Source organism: Chiloscyllium punctatum, chromosome 5, assembly GCF_047496795.1.
Source record: "Chiloscyllium punctatum isolate Juve2018m chromosome 5, sChiPun1.3, whole genome shotgun sequence".
NCBI lineage: Eukaryota > Metazoa > Chordata > Chondrichthyes > Orectolobiformes > Hemiscylliidae > Chiloscyllium > Chiloscyllium punctatum.
Window position 1 is genome coordinate 132,887,980 of NC_092743.1, and position 14,681 is coordinate 132,902,660.

At 41.2% G+C, this 14,681-nt stretch overlaps 1 protein-coding gene across 2 annotated transcripts in view; it reads right to left on the reverse strand.

Annotated features, from left to right (window-relative positions):
- Positions 1 to 6,297: 6,297 nt before the first annotated feature.
- The window catches only part of LOC140477448 (cysteine-rich secretory protein LCCL domain-containing 1-like), a 57,133-nt gene continuing 48,749 nt past the window's right edge, over positions 6,298 to 14,681 (reverse strand). For both annotated transcript variants that reach the window (XM_072571378.1, XM_072571377.1), the window contains exons 14-15: positions 9,953 to 10,086; positions 6,298 to 7,646 (exon numbers count right to left, since the gene is read on the reverse strand). In XM_072571378.1, coding sequence (XP_072427479.1) covers positions 7,595 to 7,646; positions 9,953 to 10,086 — 186 coding nt within the window. In that variant the 3' untranslated portion in view covers positions 6,298 to 7,594. The remainder of the gene's footprint in view (positions 7,647 to 9,952; positions 10,087 to 14,681) is intronic.

The window sequence follows — 14,681 nt, forward strand, 5'->3', positions numbered from 1 at the left end:
TGCCTTTCCCTAACTGCCCTTCGAATGAATGGCTTGCTGGACCATCTCAGAGTGTGGTTATTAAAGGGTCAACTACATTTTGGTGGGCCTAGAGTCACATGTAGGCCAGGCCAATTGGGATGGCAGATTTTCCTTCCCTCCAGAACATTAGTGACACAGATTTTTACAACAATTGACAAGGGTTTCCTGATCAACGTTATGCAAATTAGGGGTGAATCTTTTGCTGATTCAAATGAAAACTGTGTTTTTCATAATTCTTGCTTATTACCCGCAAAGGTGAAAACTTGTCCTGAGGAACTTCCTTTAATCTCTGTAGAAAATGAATACTCAGATGTTGCATTGTCACATGATTGTGGAGCAGCTAGCACCAGTGTAGATAATTTGAACTTGATGGAAATGTTCGAGTCACCACAGAGATGCTGGTGAAAGTACAGCATAATCACAAGTTCATCTGGCAGAATCAGAGGGAGAGCAGAACAGAACAGGCCTCTGGCAATCAGTGGAATGCTGGACGCCAGCTACATGCTGAGGGCAGGTCTGATAATGAGTTTCATAAAATCATAGAATCCCTACATTGAGGGAACAGGCCCTTCGGCCCAACAAGTCCACACCAACCCTCCAAACAGTATACCACCCAAACCCATCCTCCTACCCTGTTGCTCTACATTTACCCCTGACTAATAAGACCATAAGACCATAAGACATAGGAGTGGAAGTAAGGCCATTCGGCCCATCGAGTCCACTCTGCCATTCAATCATGGCTGATGCGCATTTCAGCTCCACTTACCAGCATTCTTCCCGTAGCCCTTAATTCCTCTAGACAACAAGAACCTATCAATCTCGGCCTTGAAGACATTTAGCGTCCCGGCTTCCACTGCACTCCGTGGCAATGAATTCCACAGGCCCACCACTCTCTGGCTGAAGAAATATCTCCGCATTTCTGTTCTGAAATGACCCCCTCTAATTCTAAGGCTGTGTCCACGGGTCCTAGTCTCCTCGCCTAACAGAAACAATTTCCTAGCATCCACCTTTTCAAAGCCATGTATTATTTTGTACGTCTCTATTAGATCTCCCCTTAATCTTCTAAACTCCAACGAATACAATCCCAGTATCCTCAGCCGTTCCTCATATGCTAGACCTGTCATTCCAGGGATCATCCGTGTGAATCTCCGCTGGACACGTTCCAGTGCCAGTATGTCCTTCCTGAGGTGTGGGGACCAAAACTGGACACAGTACTCCAAATGGGGCCTAACCAGAGCTTTATAAAGTCTTAGTAGTACATCTCTGCTTTTATATTCCAACCCTCTTGAGATAAGAGACAACATTGCATTCGCTTTCTTAATCACAGACTCAACCTGCATGTTTACTTTTAGAGAATCCTCGACTAGCACTCCCAGATCCCTTTGTGCTTTGGCTTTATTAATTTTCTCACCATTTAGAAAGTAGTCCATGCTTTTATTCTTTTTGCCAAAGTGCAAGACTTCGCACTTGCTCACGTTAAAATGCACCAAGCCTACACATCCCAGAACACTATAGGCCAATCCACCTAACCTGCACATGTTTGGTTTGCGGGAGGAAATCAGAGCTCCCGGATGACACCCATGCAGACACGGGGAGAACATGCAAACTCCACAGAAGTCACCCAAAGCTCGGATTGAACCCGGGTCCCTGGCGCTGTGAGGCAGCAGTGTTGACCACTGAGCCACCATGCTGCCCCTTCTAGAGTCATCTGTTGTTAGGAGATTATAGACCTATAGCCCGAGGTATGTGGAGATATTTTAGAGCTTGCACTCACATAGACAGTGGAGGGACCAGCTGGGATATCTATGCTCCAGTCTTCAGAATGGGGTTTCCTGCATTGAGAATCTGGTGACTGCCATGGAAGGTCAAATCAATAACTCACTAATGGGATACTGGGTAGGGATTGGACTCACACCCCATCACCTTGTCTCATAGCGCTGATGCCCAGAGCAAGGGCAAGAGGGGGCAAGGAGTTCAGACTCACTTCCAGGTCCTTGATTCCTCTCAGAAAGCTAGGAGGGTGAAAGGAGCGTTGGTCCTACAGATAGTCAGCTGTTGTTTCTGTTGGAAGTGCACTCTGTTCATCTCTCAATGCACTTTCAATGAGAATGGCATCTCCTTCATCTTTCTGCCTTTGCCTATGTCTGTAAGTGCGTTGATGATAGATCAGCCTACTACAGCTGTGCTGGAGAACTTCCACCGTGTTAGAGCTCTCATACTCTCAGGGGACCTGACGATATCCATCAAACTCACTTCAGGTAAAGGAACTAAAGGGGCAGTAGCTGTCTCCCAGTTCAGTGCATAGCACTAGGAACACCTCCCTGAAACAGCCACCAGGGAACTTAAAGCATATTTGTCACAGGTGGGTTTGCAGGTGATTTATCTTTTTTTTTAATTTGGAGGTATGTTGCTTAGAGTCTGTATTAAATGATGGTCTTTATTCTCTGACTTTGTTTTTGTTTCAGGGAGTATATTCTCAGAAATACATATAAATATGGATTGTGAGAAATTGGTATATGGAACTATTTGGACCCATGCACTAAATAGACTTTATCATGGGATTTCTTGGAAAAATGTCAATAGGCAATGAGAATTATGGGAATGTTTTGCTATTTATGAGAAAAAAACAATGATTTTGGAAAAGGAGACAACACAATGGTTTGAGAAAAGGATATTGCTTTTATAGTCTCATGGGCTTGACAAATAAACCTGGAGAAGTCCAAGGATCAATGCTGCTGGATGTATAAGGCAAGCCTCCACTCATTCTGGTTGACAGAACTTACCTGGCACTAGGGAGTGGCTAAGGATGTAAGAACCATGACTGCTCCCAGAACAACAGACACACAGCTACATGATGCTAACACACTAGAAGGACATTGATGGAACCTGTATGATTGACAAATACCACAGTGGAGCTTTGATGGCCATTCACGTGCAATTGGCCACAACTTGAATTTTGGTGAACCCAGCAAAACACATGAAGCCTCTGGCTCTCTCAATCTGAATAGCATAGTCTGTGGACTATTAAGAAAATTAAGTAATTTGCTCACCTAAAACATACACGATTATCTATCCATATTGACAAGCTGAAGGTTATATTACATAAGCCTTTGACTGCTTTCTGGAATGACCCTAATATATGAAGGTTCAAAGCCACTATTATCTTGAAAGTGACAGGTATAGGGTGGCCAATTTGAACTGATCTCTTCAGACATGGAGGGGTGTCATGGTCTCCACGGAGAGACAGTGTCTGCCCTATAGTCATAGGCTTTGAGATCTAAAATTAGCTCAATATCTACCTTTAGATTTTCTCTGCAGATTATTTTCCCTTATCTCATGCTATGTAGCCATCATTGGGTGGACCAGCTTTTGTTGTCCATTACGAATTGCCCTTGAATGGGGTGGCTTGCTTGGCCATTTCTGAAGGGAGCTAAGAGACAACCACATTGCTGTGGATCTGGAACTACATGTAGTCCAGACCAGGTGAGGATGGCATATTTCCTTCCCTAAGTGACATTGGTGAACTGTTTGGGTTTCGTAGCACTTGATGACAATTCAAGGTCACTATTATTGAAGCCACCTTAAAGTTCCAGATCTATGTACTTAGATTCCACCAGCAGTGATGGTCAGATTTGAATGGGTGTACCCAGACCATTAACCTGCATCTTTGGGTTACTGGCCAAGTCACATTACCATGACACCGCCATTTCCCTATCTTCAGAGAAAGGGTGCTTTTGTTGCCTAGCTTCCAGCTGCAGTTGGTTCCTAATCGGTCTGGACCATTGGTTGAATCTGTCCCTGGACAGTTAGCCTGCTCTATTTCCTTCACTTTAATTCCTTTGCACAAGGCCTCCTCCAGTGTGCACAATCCCTGTAGGGGACAGGTGAGGTGAGGTTCCTACACAGTAGTCCACAACCTCCAGGATATCTCTATCCCAGGGTCTTTTACTGCTCATTGTCTTTACTCATTATGGCAGCCCATAAACAGTGAGCAGAGAAAGTGAAATAAGATCCAAAAGCTAGCGCTTTCACCCATTAACTTTGTTGCCTGAAGCCGTTCTGGTTCAGTTTGCAGTCTGTATCCATCTTTTGAGCTACATCTTCATTCCTGAAGTTTTGTTTTTCCATTACATCTAATGAGAAATTCTGTGAGAATTTAAAAATTGCAGTCAATTGGGCTTTAATTGGACTTGTAAAACTGATGGAGAGACTTCAGATTTAGCTGAGCACCTTCTGGTCAGAAAGCCAATATATCTTTCAGGGACACGCTAATAACATCATCACTGCCTCATAACATGTGACCTAGTGGTATAAAGATCTCATACCCAGTCTTACGCTAGATCAACTGAAGCATGACACTCTGCACGAGCCACATGTAACCTAATTAGGTAAAAACAATGACTGCAGATGCTGGAAACCAGATTCTGGATTAGTGGTGCTGGAAAAGCACAGCAGTTCAGGCAGCATCCGAGCAGCAGTAAAATCGACGTTTTGGGCAAAAGCCCTTCATCAGGAATGAAGGGCCTTTGCCCGAAACATCAATTTTACTGCTCCTCAGATGCTGCCTGAACTGCTGTGCTTTTCCAGCACCACTAATCCAGAACATGTCACCTAATTGCCTAAAATAAGCCCAGACATTTACATATCTGAGGAATGTAATGTTTGCACATTTAAAAAAATTAGATGTCATAAATGGATTCTCCAATATCATGATATCCATATTTTAGTTTCTTATTAAGGGAGACACCATAAACATCGTCACATCAGGTAAAACAGCCTGTTGGAGGCAAACTCACATAAGGAGATTGTTACGGTCGTAACATGATGCTATCACCAAATTTTTACATCCGCCCTGGGAGCAATCCGTGGCCCTAAAATCCAATTCTAGGACACTCTTTTCAAAAATCACCGAAATTCTTCTTAGGTGAGAGGGGAAAGATATAAAAGAGACCTAAGGGGCAACATTTTCATGCAGAGGATGGTACGTGTATGGGATGAGCTGTCAGAAGAAGTGGTGGAGGCTGGTACAATTGCAACATTTAAAAGGCATCTAGATGGGAATATGAATAGAAAGGATTTGGAGGGATATGGGCCAGGAGCTGGCAGGTGAGACTAGGTTGGATGGGATATCTGGTCAGCTTGGACAAGTTGGACCGAAGAGTCTGTTTGCGTGCTGTGCATCTCTATGACTCAATGACTCTAACTGGAACTATTTAAAGTGGCTGTGAAGATTCTGCTGCCCTTCATAGATTTCCTGATACAACTTGACTGAAATAATCTAAAAGCGGCTCGAATTTACTATTCTCCTAATTCAACCTCTTTTTTCCAAAACCTTTGGTATGGATAAACAAAATTACCTTGAGGGAGTAAAATGATCAGGTGTATTTTCCGATACCACAACAACAGAAGCCACGCTCTTTATTCATGCAGAGAGATAATGCCTCCAATATCATTAGCAGTGTTAAATGGCACATGCACTGTAGAGGAAGTGGAAGCCAAGATCTTTCTCCTGTTTAATGGCAGGTGTTACAATGAACAAGATTCATTCCCATGTACAAGTCATGGAGTTACAGAGCCATACAGCATAGAAATGGCCCTTCTTGTTCAACTCATCCATGTTGACCAGATTTCATAAACTAAATTAGTCCCATTTGCCTGCGTTTGGCCCATATCACTCTAAACCTTTCCTATCCATGCAATCTCTCTTAATTGTTGTAATTGCACCCACCTCTGCCAGCTCGTTCCAGAAAGGCATCACCCTCTGTGTGAAAAGATTGTAACTCAAGTCCCTTCTAAATCTTTCCCCTCTCACTTTAAACCCTTTAGTTCTGGGCTCCCCTAACCTGGGGGAGAAAACCTTGGTTATTCACCTTATCTATGTCCCTCATGATTTTATAAACCTCTATAAGATCATCCCTCAGCCTTCTACACTCCAGGGGGGAAAAAAACTCACCCTATCCAGCCTCTCCTTATAGCTCAAACCCTCCATTTTCGATAACATCTTGGTAAAGTCATGAAAGACAAGCTGAACAATAACAATGCAACATCTACTTGTTAAGGTCTTTAGTTCATTTAAATGAATTAAGTGGAAATTGTAAAAATGTCTGTGTAAGCACATACTACAAACAAATACAGCATCTGAGGTAGTAAAGATATGTTTTGGCAGACGGTATTGTTTGAAAGACAGAATCCATAAAATGGTTAAAAGTTATGAATACAAAACACAACTTAACAATTATAACAAAAGAACATAAATAATATTCCACAGCACTGTGGTCTGTAAGCAAGTGTTTTTAATAGTAACAAACATCACCTTTCTACCATGTTTCAAATAACAGAACATGGAATGTAAATGTGCTAGCTTATTTTCCAAAGTAGTGCTTTACAATCCAGATTATATGGCCCACCCGTACATACATTGCGCTAATATGGCCAGGAATGTTATCTAATGACTTTAAATGGGCTGGTATGAAGGACTTTGCCAAATTGGCCAAGAAATAGGAGTCATGCTGGTAACAGACATGAAATGAGTGCCACAAAATGAACACGCACCCAAAAGTAATGCCTGGAAATTTGGCCTTGAGCCTCATCAGCTGCAGAATGCAGTTGATTGTCTAATTCAGCTCACAGGTAACAGTACAGACCAGCCTGCAGGTGGGTGGACAGAGAAAGGGAGCCAAACCAGAGGGAAAGTGCTGGGAACACACCCCAGTATGATTGCCAAAACAGGAGGAGTACTCACATTGCAACTGGTTCCGCTAATATCAAAAGGGACACTTACCTTTTTTACTTTGGTGGGGGTGGGGGGTGGTGGCCTCCAATGGTCCCTTTAAGGGCCATCAGTCAGGTTTCTGAAGACCCAGCTCAACTGGGCAGATGATGCAAGGGTCAGGTCATTCATGACAAAATTAAAACGGGCTGTCAGAGACCGCGTTAGGATATTCCGTTGTATTTTCAAAGCACCCAACACCCATTTCAGGTGGAGATTCTGGCCACTTGGAAGTTTCCAGCTTCCTGGTTGGCAGCTGCTGCTTATCTGGGGAAGATTGGGTACAAGAGACTGAGCTGGTGTCCCAATGTTCTTTCTTCATTGAAGAAATGGGCGTGGTGAGTTCCAATTTCTCCCTCACAGTCTGCACAAACTTTCCATTTCTACTGATAATACATTATTATAGTTGGCTTACGTCCTGGCCTGCAGGAATAAATGCCAGGTTCACAAAGCTTTCAGTTAATCCTATCTAATCTTGGCTTTCAGTTGAATTGTGTGTATATTTTCGGTTGCACCATTGAGTTAGCAGCATTCTGTAACAAAACAGTAATTACAGAAATGTGAATTTATTAAGTATAACTAAAAAAAAGGGGAGTTTTATTATGACCTTAAAGTACCTTTAACCTGTGTTTCTGATATTCAGCAATATTTTTTTTTCAATTTATGACACAGAAATGTTTGATTTACAATGGACTAAACGGTTTCTGCCAATATGACAACTCAGCAAAAAGCATAACGAATAGTTGAAACACTTTGCTTCTTCCAAGTACTGAACTGACTTTCCTGCATTATTTTCTCATGGAATCAGATGACTGCAAATATTCTGAATGCTTTGGCTCCAGGTGGATTCTTAAGGCTAAAAGAGAAGAGGAGACATTTGTTAAACATAATACATATTCTCTTTTAATAGTTGCCCCTAAATAAATAATATTCCTTGCAAACGTTACTTTCTACCTTTAGGAAAGTTCAAAATTTGAGAAAAATATCCCCATTTTTGTAATTAATCTACAAAAGAATTTCAGTAAAAGTAACTTCCTAAAACATTGTATGTCACGTATACTGTAAACAGGATAGTCACAAAAATGATGGTATGCTATGACTGAACCACTGATATTGATCTTAAACAAAGTGTGAAATTGGGCTTCACCAGGATAGTCTGATTTGATTTGATTTATTACGGTCACACATATCAATGAAAAGTTTCAAATAAAAACAGAAAGAACTGCAGATGCTGTAAATCAGAATAAGAAACAAATTACTGGAGATTCTGGCAGCAGATCTGGCAGCATCTGTGGAAGGGTCACTGAACTTGAAATGTTAACTCTGATTTCTCTCACAGATGCTGCCAGACCTGCTGAGCTTTTCCAGTGAAATGTTTTGCTTTGCTTGCAATACAGGCAGATCATACCATACAAAGTGCAGTAGGGTAATAGAATAGAGCGAGGAACACAATGTTATGGCGACAGAGAAGGTGTACAGAGAGTGAGATCAACATTAAACTTAAAACTTGGGAGGTCCATTCAGAAGTCTAATAACAATGGGGAAGAGGCTGTTCATGAAATTATTTGTATGTATTTACAAACTTTTATATCTTCTGCCCAATGGAGGAGAGTGAAAGAGAGCATAACCGGGTGGGAAATGTCTTTGATTATGTTGGTTGCTTTCTCAAGTCAGCAGGAAGTATAGATGGAGTCAATGGATGGGAGGTGAAAGTGAGGACTGCAGATGCTGGAGATCAGAGTCTACATTAGAGTGGTGCTGGAAAAGCACAGCAGGTCAGGCAGCATCCGAGGAGCAGGAAAATCGATGTTTTGGGCAAAAGCTTTTCATGAATGGATGGGAGGCTGGTTTGTGTGATGGTCTGGGCTGCGTTCACAACTCTATTCCTTAGAACCACAGGAGTATGACAATGGCTTAGTTCCTTGTACAATGAGGGTTTAGGCAGAGCTTTGAAGAGGGAGCTCTGCATTTAAAGTTGGACTTGAATAGATATTTATAAGCTCTTTAGAAGTAATTTCAGAATGAATCTCCTCAATAAAGGGCTGCTCAAAACAAAAAAACTGAAAGGACTTTTACCTGAAGAGAGTAAGTGTATTTTGGGAGAGACTTGTGTGTTCTCCTGGGCCCCAGAAAAATAAGTACTACAACATGCATACTGAGTGGAGTATTCAATCAATATCCCAAACTGCATGGATGATGATCATAGTGTGCACCGTGGTAATATTTATCCTTACTGACATCACTTGCATGAAAAATAGCAATGCAGGTATTAAATTTAAGAATATGCTGTTGTAGATATTCAAACTGGTTTTTATTCCTACTCATGGAATTTATCACTACATCAGAGTGAACATACTTTCATAATATTTGTAGAAATCTATATTTAAGATCCTTGATCCATATGCAGAGTACATTTACATAAAATAGGCCTTAAAATCCTCAACAGAATTTAGATTAGATCTCCTACAGTGTGGAGACAGGCCTTTTGGCCCAACCAGTCCACACTGACCCTCAGAAGAGTAACCCACCCAGACCCATTTCCCTCTAACTAATTGACCTAACACTATGGGCAATTTAGCATGGCCAATTCACCTGACCTGCACATCTTTGGACTGTGGGAGGAAACCGGAGCACTCGGAGGAAACCCACACAGAAACAGGGAGAATGTGCAAGCTCCATACCGACAGTCACCAGAGGCTGGAATCGAACCTGGGACCCTGGTGCTGTGAGGCAGCAGTGCTAACCACTGAGTCGCCCCCTTTTAAATTCTGATCAATGAAACAATAATATTCAGGGTAATTCCACAGACAATATCTGGAAACTCAATCATTTAATGAATTCCCAAATTCATCCCATGGTATTTATTATTTGTCTCTGAAGTTCAGACATTTTGTAAACCAGCTATGAAAAAAAATGTTGTGATGTTGCATTAGTAAGCAGCTTTTAGAGGGCTACGTTTTATCAGCTTACAGGAGCCAGGCAGTTCTACATACCATTGTCTCCACTGAAATCATTAAATTACTTTGCACAACATTGGGATAGGACAGACTGTCTCAGCCTGTTTATGGCTTTCTCTTTAACCAATAAGTTGAATAAGTTCTGCTGTTCAAAAATTAACTTTGGCATCTGATTAAGTCTGCTGCTTTAGATTATTGCTCCAACCTTTCAGAGAATATTCCATTCTGGTATGAGCCAACATAATGCTTTTTTTTGTCCACTGGCATCACGTCAACATAACCTCCTTCATGATTATGAATGACCCCAGCATGTACGGCTGCTCTGCAAATACTGGATCTCTGGAGGGGAATAAAATTTTAAAAACGATAAATATATGAAACAGACTTGGCCATGTGGCTTTAGCCTTCTGTCATAGCCATCAATAAACATAAATAACTTTGGTTTTAAAAATGTTGTTAGACAGTCAAAGCAATATACTTGGAAGTGCAATGACTACATTAATTCCATATCTTAACCTCATGGAGCAAAGTCAGTATCAAGGGAGTTTGTACGGTGAGTTTTCAGACTAGCAGTGAGAATGTTAAGACAATAACCCTTAGCAAGATAAAGGCACTGACCATATTAATAACAGGAAATCAGATAATTTAGACGTATCACAGAATGGAGATTATTGTGCTATCCTCACTGTTAGTTTATATTGATATTCAACACCTATCCTCTGATTCTAATGCCTATGACCTACTCAGGTTAAAAACATCAGAAATGAAAACTCCTGATCCAGGATGGCTGCTGTGATCACCTGAGCCAAGTTCACAAAGACAACATTCTGAGCAGAAATTAACATCATCACAAAAAGGGCAGAGAAACTTTGATCTATACCTCTCAGCTGATTCATACCTTTCTGAAAATGACGTATTGACAGGAAGGTTGTCTGCAGAACAAAAGTGGACTCAGAAGTGTATAAATGGAACTTTAACAACAGCTGATTTGGGGCAGCAGAGTACAGACAAAGAAACATGGATTTGTAAGCAAGAACTAGAGGTTAGACTCTCTACCCTATGCCTCTCTGCCCCTCAAATGTCAATTCCCCAATGAAAAACCAAAATCGATGAGCTACCATTCACTGAGAAATTAAAGTAACAAACAACCCTCATTTCTCCATTGGATACCAGACAACACTTAAACTGTTGGGAAACAGATTTCACTCTCGCAACTCAAGAACATCAAATATTTCAAATGGAAACTGTCTGCACCTGCCTGTCTGACTTCATCCTTCTTTGTTTTGAGATTTAATCCCTGTGTTGTTTTTGCGTATGTTGTGTGTGAATGTGTGTGGGTGTGCACATGTGTGTGCGTGCGCACATGTGTGTATGTGTGTGCATGCACATTATTTGTCATGTTTTCCTTTGATTCTTGACACTGAAAGATAATAACATTGGAATTTAGAAATAGCAGAAAGATATTTAGTGTATTGAGCCCACCCCACCATTCTAGCTTATGGCTGATCATCTCCCAATGCCACTGTCCCACACACTTTTCTTATCCTTTAATGTCATTGGTCTGCAGAAATATTCATTTCTCTCTTAACAGGCTCAATCACGGAGTTTCCATAGCCCTCTGGAACAGAGAATGCCAAAAATTCAATACCCCTGAGTAAGGAAATTCCTCCTTAGCTCAGTTTAAATGCTTTACCCCTCAACCCAAGGCTATGGAGAGGGAGAGAGGACAGATTTTGAAATTGCAGATCACTAAACCTGGACAGTGAACATAGAACACAGCACAGTACAGGCCCTTTGGCCCTTGATGTTGTGCCGACCTTTCATCCTACTCCAAGATCAAACTAACCTACATACTCTTCATTTTATTATCATCCATGTACCTATCCAAGAATCTCTTTAACGTCCCTCATCTGACTCAACTACCACTGCTGGTAGTGCATTCCACACACCCACCACTCACTGTGCAAATAACCTACCTCTGACATTGCCCCTAAACCTTCCTCCAATCACCTTAAAATTATGCCCCTCGTGATAGACATTTCCACCCTGGGAAAACGTCTCTGGCTATCCACTCTGTCTATGCCTCTCTCATCATCTTGTACACCTCTATCCAGTCATCTCTCATCCTTCTTTGCTCCAATGAGAAAAGTCCAGCATCCTCAACCTTTCTTTATAAGACATGTCCTCCAGTCCAGGCAGCATCCTGGTAAGTCTCCTCTGCACCCTCTCCAAAGCTTCCACATCCTTCCTATAATGAGGTGACCAGAACTGAACACAATATTCCAAGTGTGGTCTAACTAGGGCTCTATAGAGCTGCAGCATAACCTCATGGCTTTTAAGCTCAATCCCCTGCTAATGATCACAGTGTGTAGCGCATGTTGGTGCACAGCTTTCAGGTAGAGTATGGGAAACGATTGAGTGATGAGATTTCTAAAGGAGAAGTTATTAGCAACAAAGTTACCTTTGCATTATCTATTTGGGCTATTAGTCCTCTAATGTCCTCCACTATTCGACAAAGAAGAGTGCCTCTATCATGGTTACCATTTACATGGTTGCAGTTTAACTTTGACAATTGATTTCAACAATCATGTCTCACCTCTTGGGGAGTTCAGTGGCACTTACTGGACAGCAAATGCACCTCCAGCCCAAACAGACCACTTGCATTTGACAATAATGTTACATCAGTGACGCAGACCAGCACAGGATTGGGAAACAGGAATTATCAAAGAAGTCAAGCATTCAAACTCAAGCTCCTGATCCATGCTTTTTGAGTGAAATTTGAGCCTTTCATTAACTCAGATGCAAAAAGATAGACCGGGAATTTCTTCAAACATTCCGCTACTGTGTTGCCTTAATGCTTGGCGCATTTCTGACAAAAATCACATAATAGAGTTTGGACAGAAACAGTCTTGCAGTCCAGCCAGTTACGTTCCTTTGATATATTGTTATTCCTAGTCTACGCGCCTTTCGATGCATTCTGTATGCCAATGAAAGCAATTCAAACTAGTATACTTAGCCTTTTGTTAGCACTCTGCTGTGAAGTAATTTATATTGTTTAGTGCCTCATGGGTCATATAATCTAGACCGTCAGTGCTCAATTCATCATTCTCATTTGAATTCTACACTGCAAAATTCAGAAGGCTAAAAAAAAGTGATGATTCAAGAAAAGGCACACTGGGATTTTTCTTTTGTTAAAAATGGGTGTGGAAGAAGCAAAAGGCTTTCACTACAGAGATTACTGAAGTACTGACGATGTGGAGGAACCAGAGTTGGACTGGGGTGGACAAAGTTAAACATCACACCACACCAAGTTATAGTCCAGCACGTTTATTTGAAAGCACGAGCTTTCAAAGCACTACTTCTTCATCAGGTGGTTGTGAAGTACAAGACACAGAATTTACAGTGAAAGGTTACAGTGTCATATATTAAACATTCTAAAAGATGAAATAATTAATCTAAGAGTATTTAATATATTTCAACTGCATGACGCCTTTTGCTGTAAATTCTGTGTCTTATGGTCCCTGCTAAACAACCATCTGCTAAAGGAGCAGCTTTCTGAAAGCTAGTGGTTTTAAATAAACCTGTTTGATTAGAACGTGGTGTTGGGTGATTTTTAACTTTGAAGTAATTACATATTTGTTTATGGGATGTGGGCATCACCAGCTGAGCCAGAATTTATTGTCCATCCACAATTGCCCACAGGGCAGTTATGGATCAGACTATAGAATCCCTTCCGCTAGTGTGGAAGTAGGCATTCGGCCCATTGAGTCCATGCCAACTCACCAAAGTGTATCCCATCTTGACCAATGCCCACCCCATCCCTGTAACCCTGCATTTCCTTTGGCAAATCCACCCAGCGTATAAACCTTTGGACTGAGGGAGGAAACTGCAGCACCCGAAGGAAATCCATGCAGGAAAATGTGCAAACTCCACACAGCCAGTCAACCCAAGGCTGTGACTGAACCCAGGTTCTTGGTGCTGTGAGGAAGCAGTGCTAACCACTGAGCCATTGTATGTTTGAAGTCACATGTAAACCTGACAAGTGAGAATAGCAGATTTCCTCCCCTAAAGAGCATCGTGAACCAAGTGATTTTTTTTTAAAATTACAGACTTCTTTTATTAAATTCAAGTTTCACCATCTGTCACGGTGGGATTCAAACCAATATCCCCAAAACATTTGCCTGAGGTTCTGGATTACTCGTCCAGTAACATTATCACTGCCCCACCATCTCTCCAGATACACAACACAATATATCCAACATAAACTTTTCATTGTATACAGAATTATGTTTGAAATTTTTACTATTATAAAGCTTACTGTAGCTTTTCGGGGGAGCGTTCATTCACTTCTAAGAGATTCTATTTCTAGCGTGGGACAAATTGAACAACCTGAAAACAAACATTTAGGTGTAACACTTCCCCACATGCAATTATTCCGAAAATGCCGTTACCTTTTCAAGCAAATGTATATATTCAAATCTTACACATGCAGCTATTTAAAACGTCAGCCACAATTTTTGTCAATTTCTCTGGGAAAATCATTTTGTAAGTCTGTATAAAGTCTCATGGGTGATACTGAGAACTGAAGATTATGGTTTGAATTTTGAACCTCAAGGTATTTAGGTGATCAGATATCCTGCTGAAACACCTCAACCTCTGCTTGACTGACAGCTCTGGATCTGGGCAATATGCTGTCAATTTCACAATCTTCGTTTACACGATGTGAAGAGGTTTCAAGTGCTTGCAATTTCAGCTGTTGGTATTTTAGAGGGATAGATGTTTATTGACCTCAACAAAAAAAGTTTGTGTTTTTCAAAGTGGCAATTTACTGATGCATGAGTATTTTTATAGCTTTCTAAACATATGTCTTTTTGTCTAATGTTACCATAGCATTCATTATGTCTATACAACGTATAGTGAGTGAGTGGGCATGG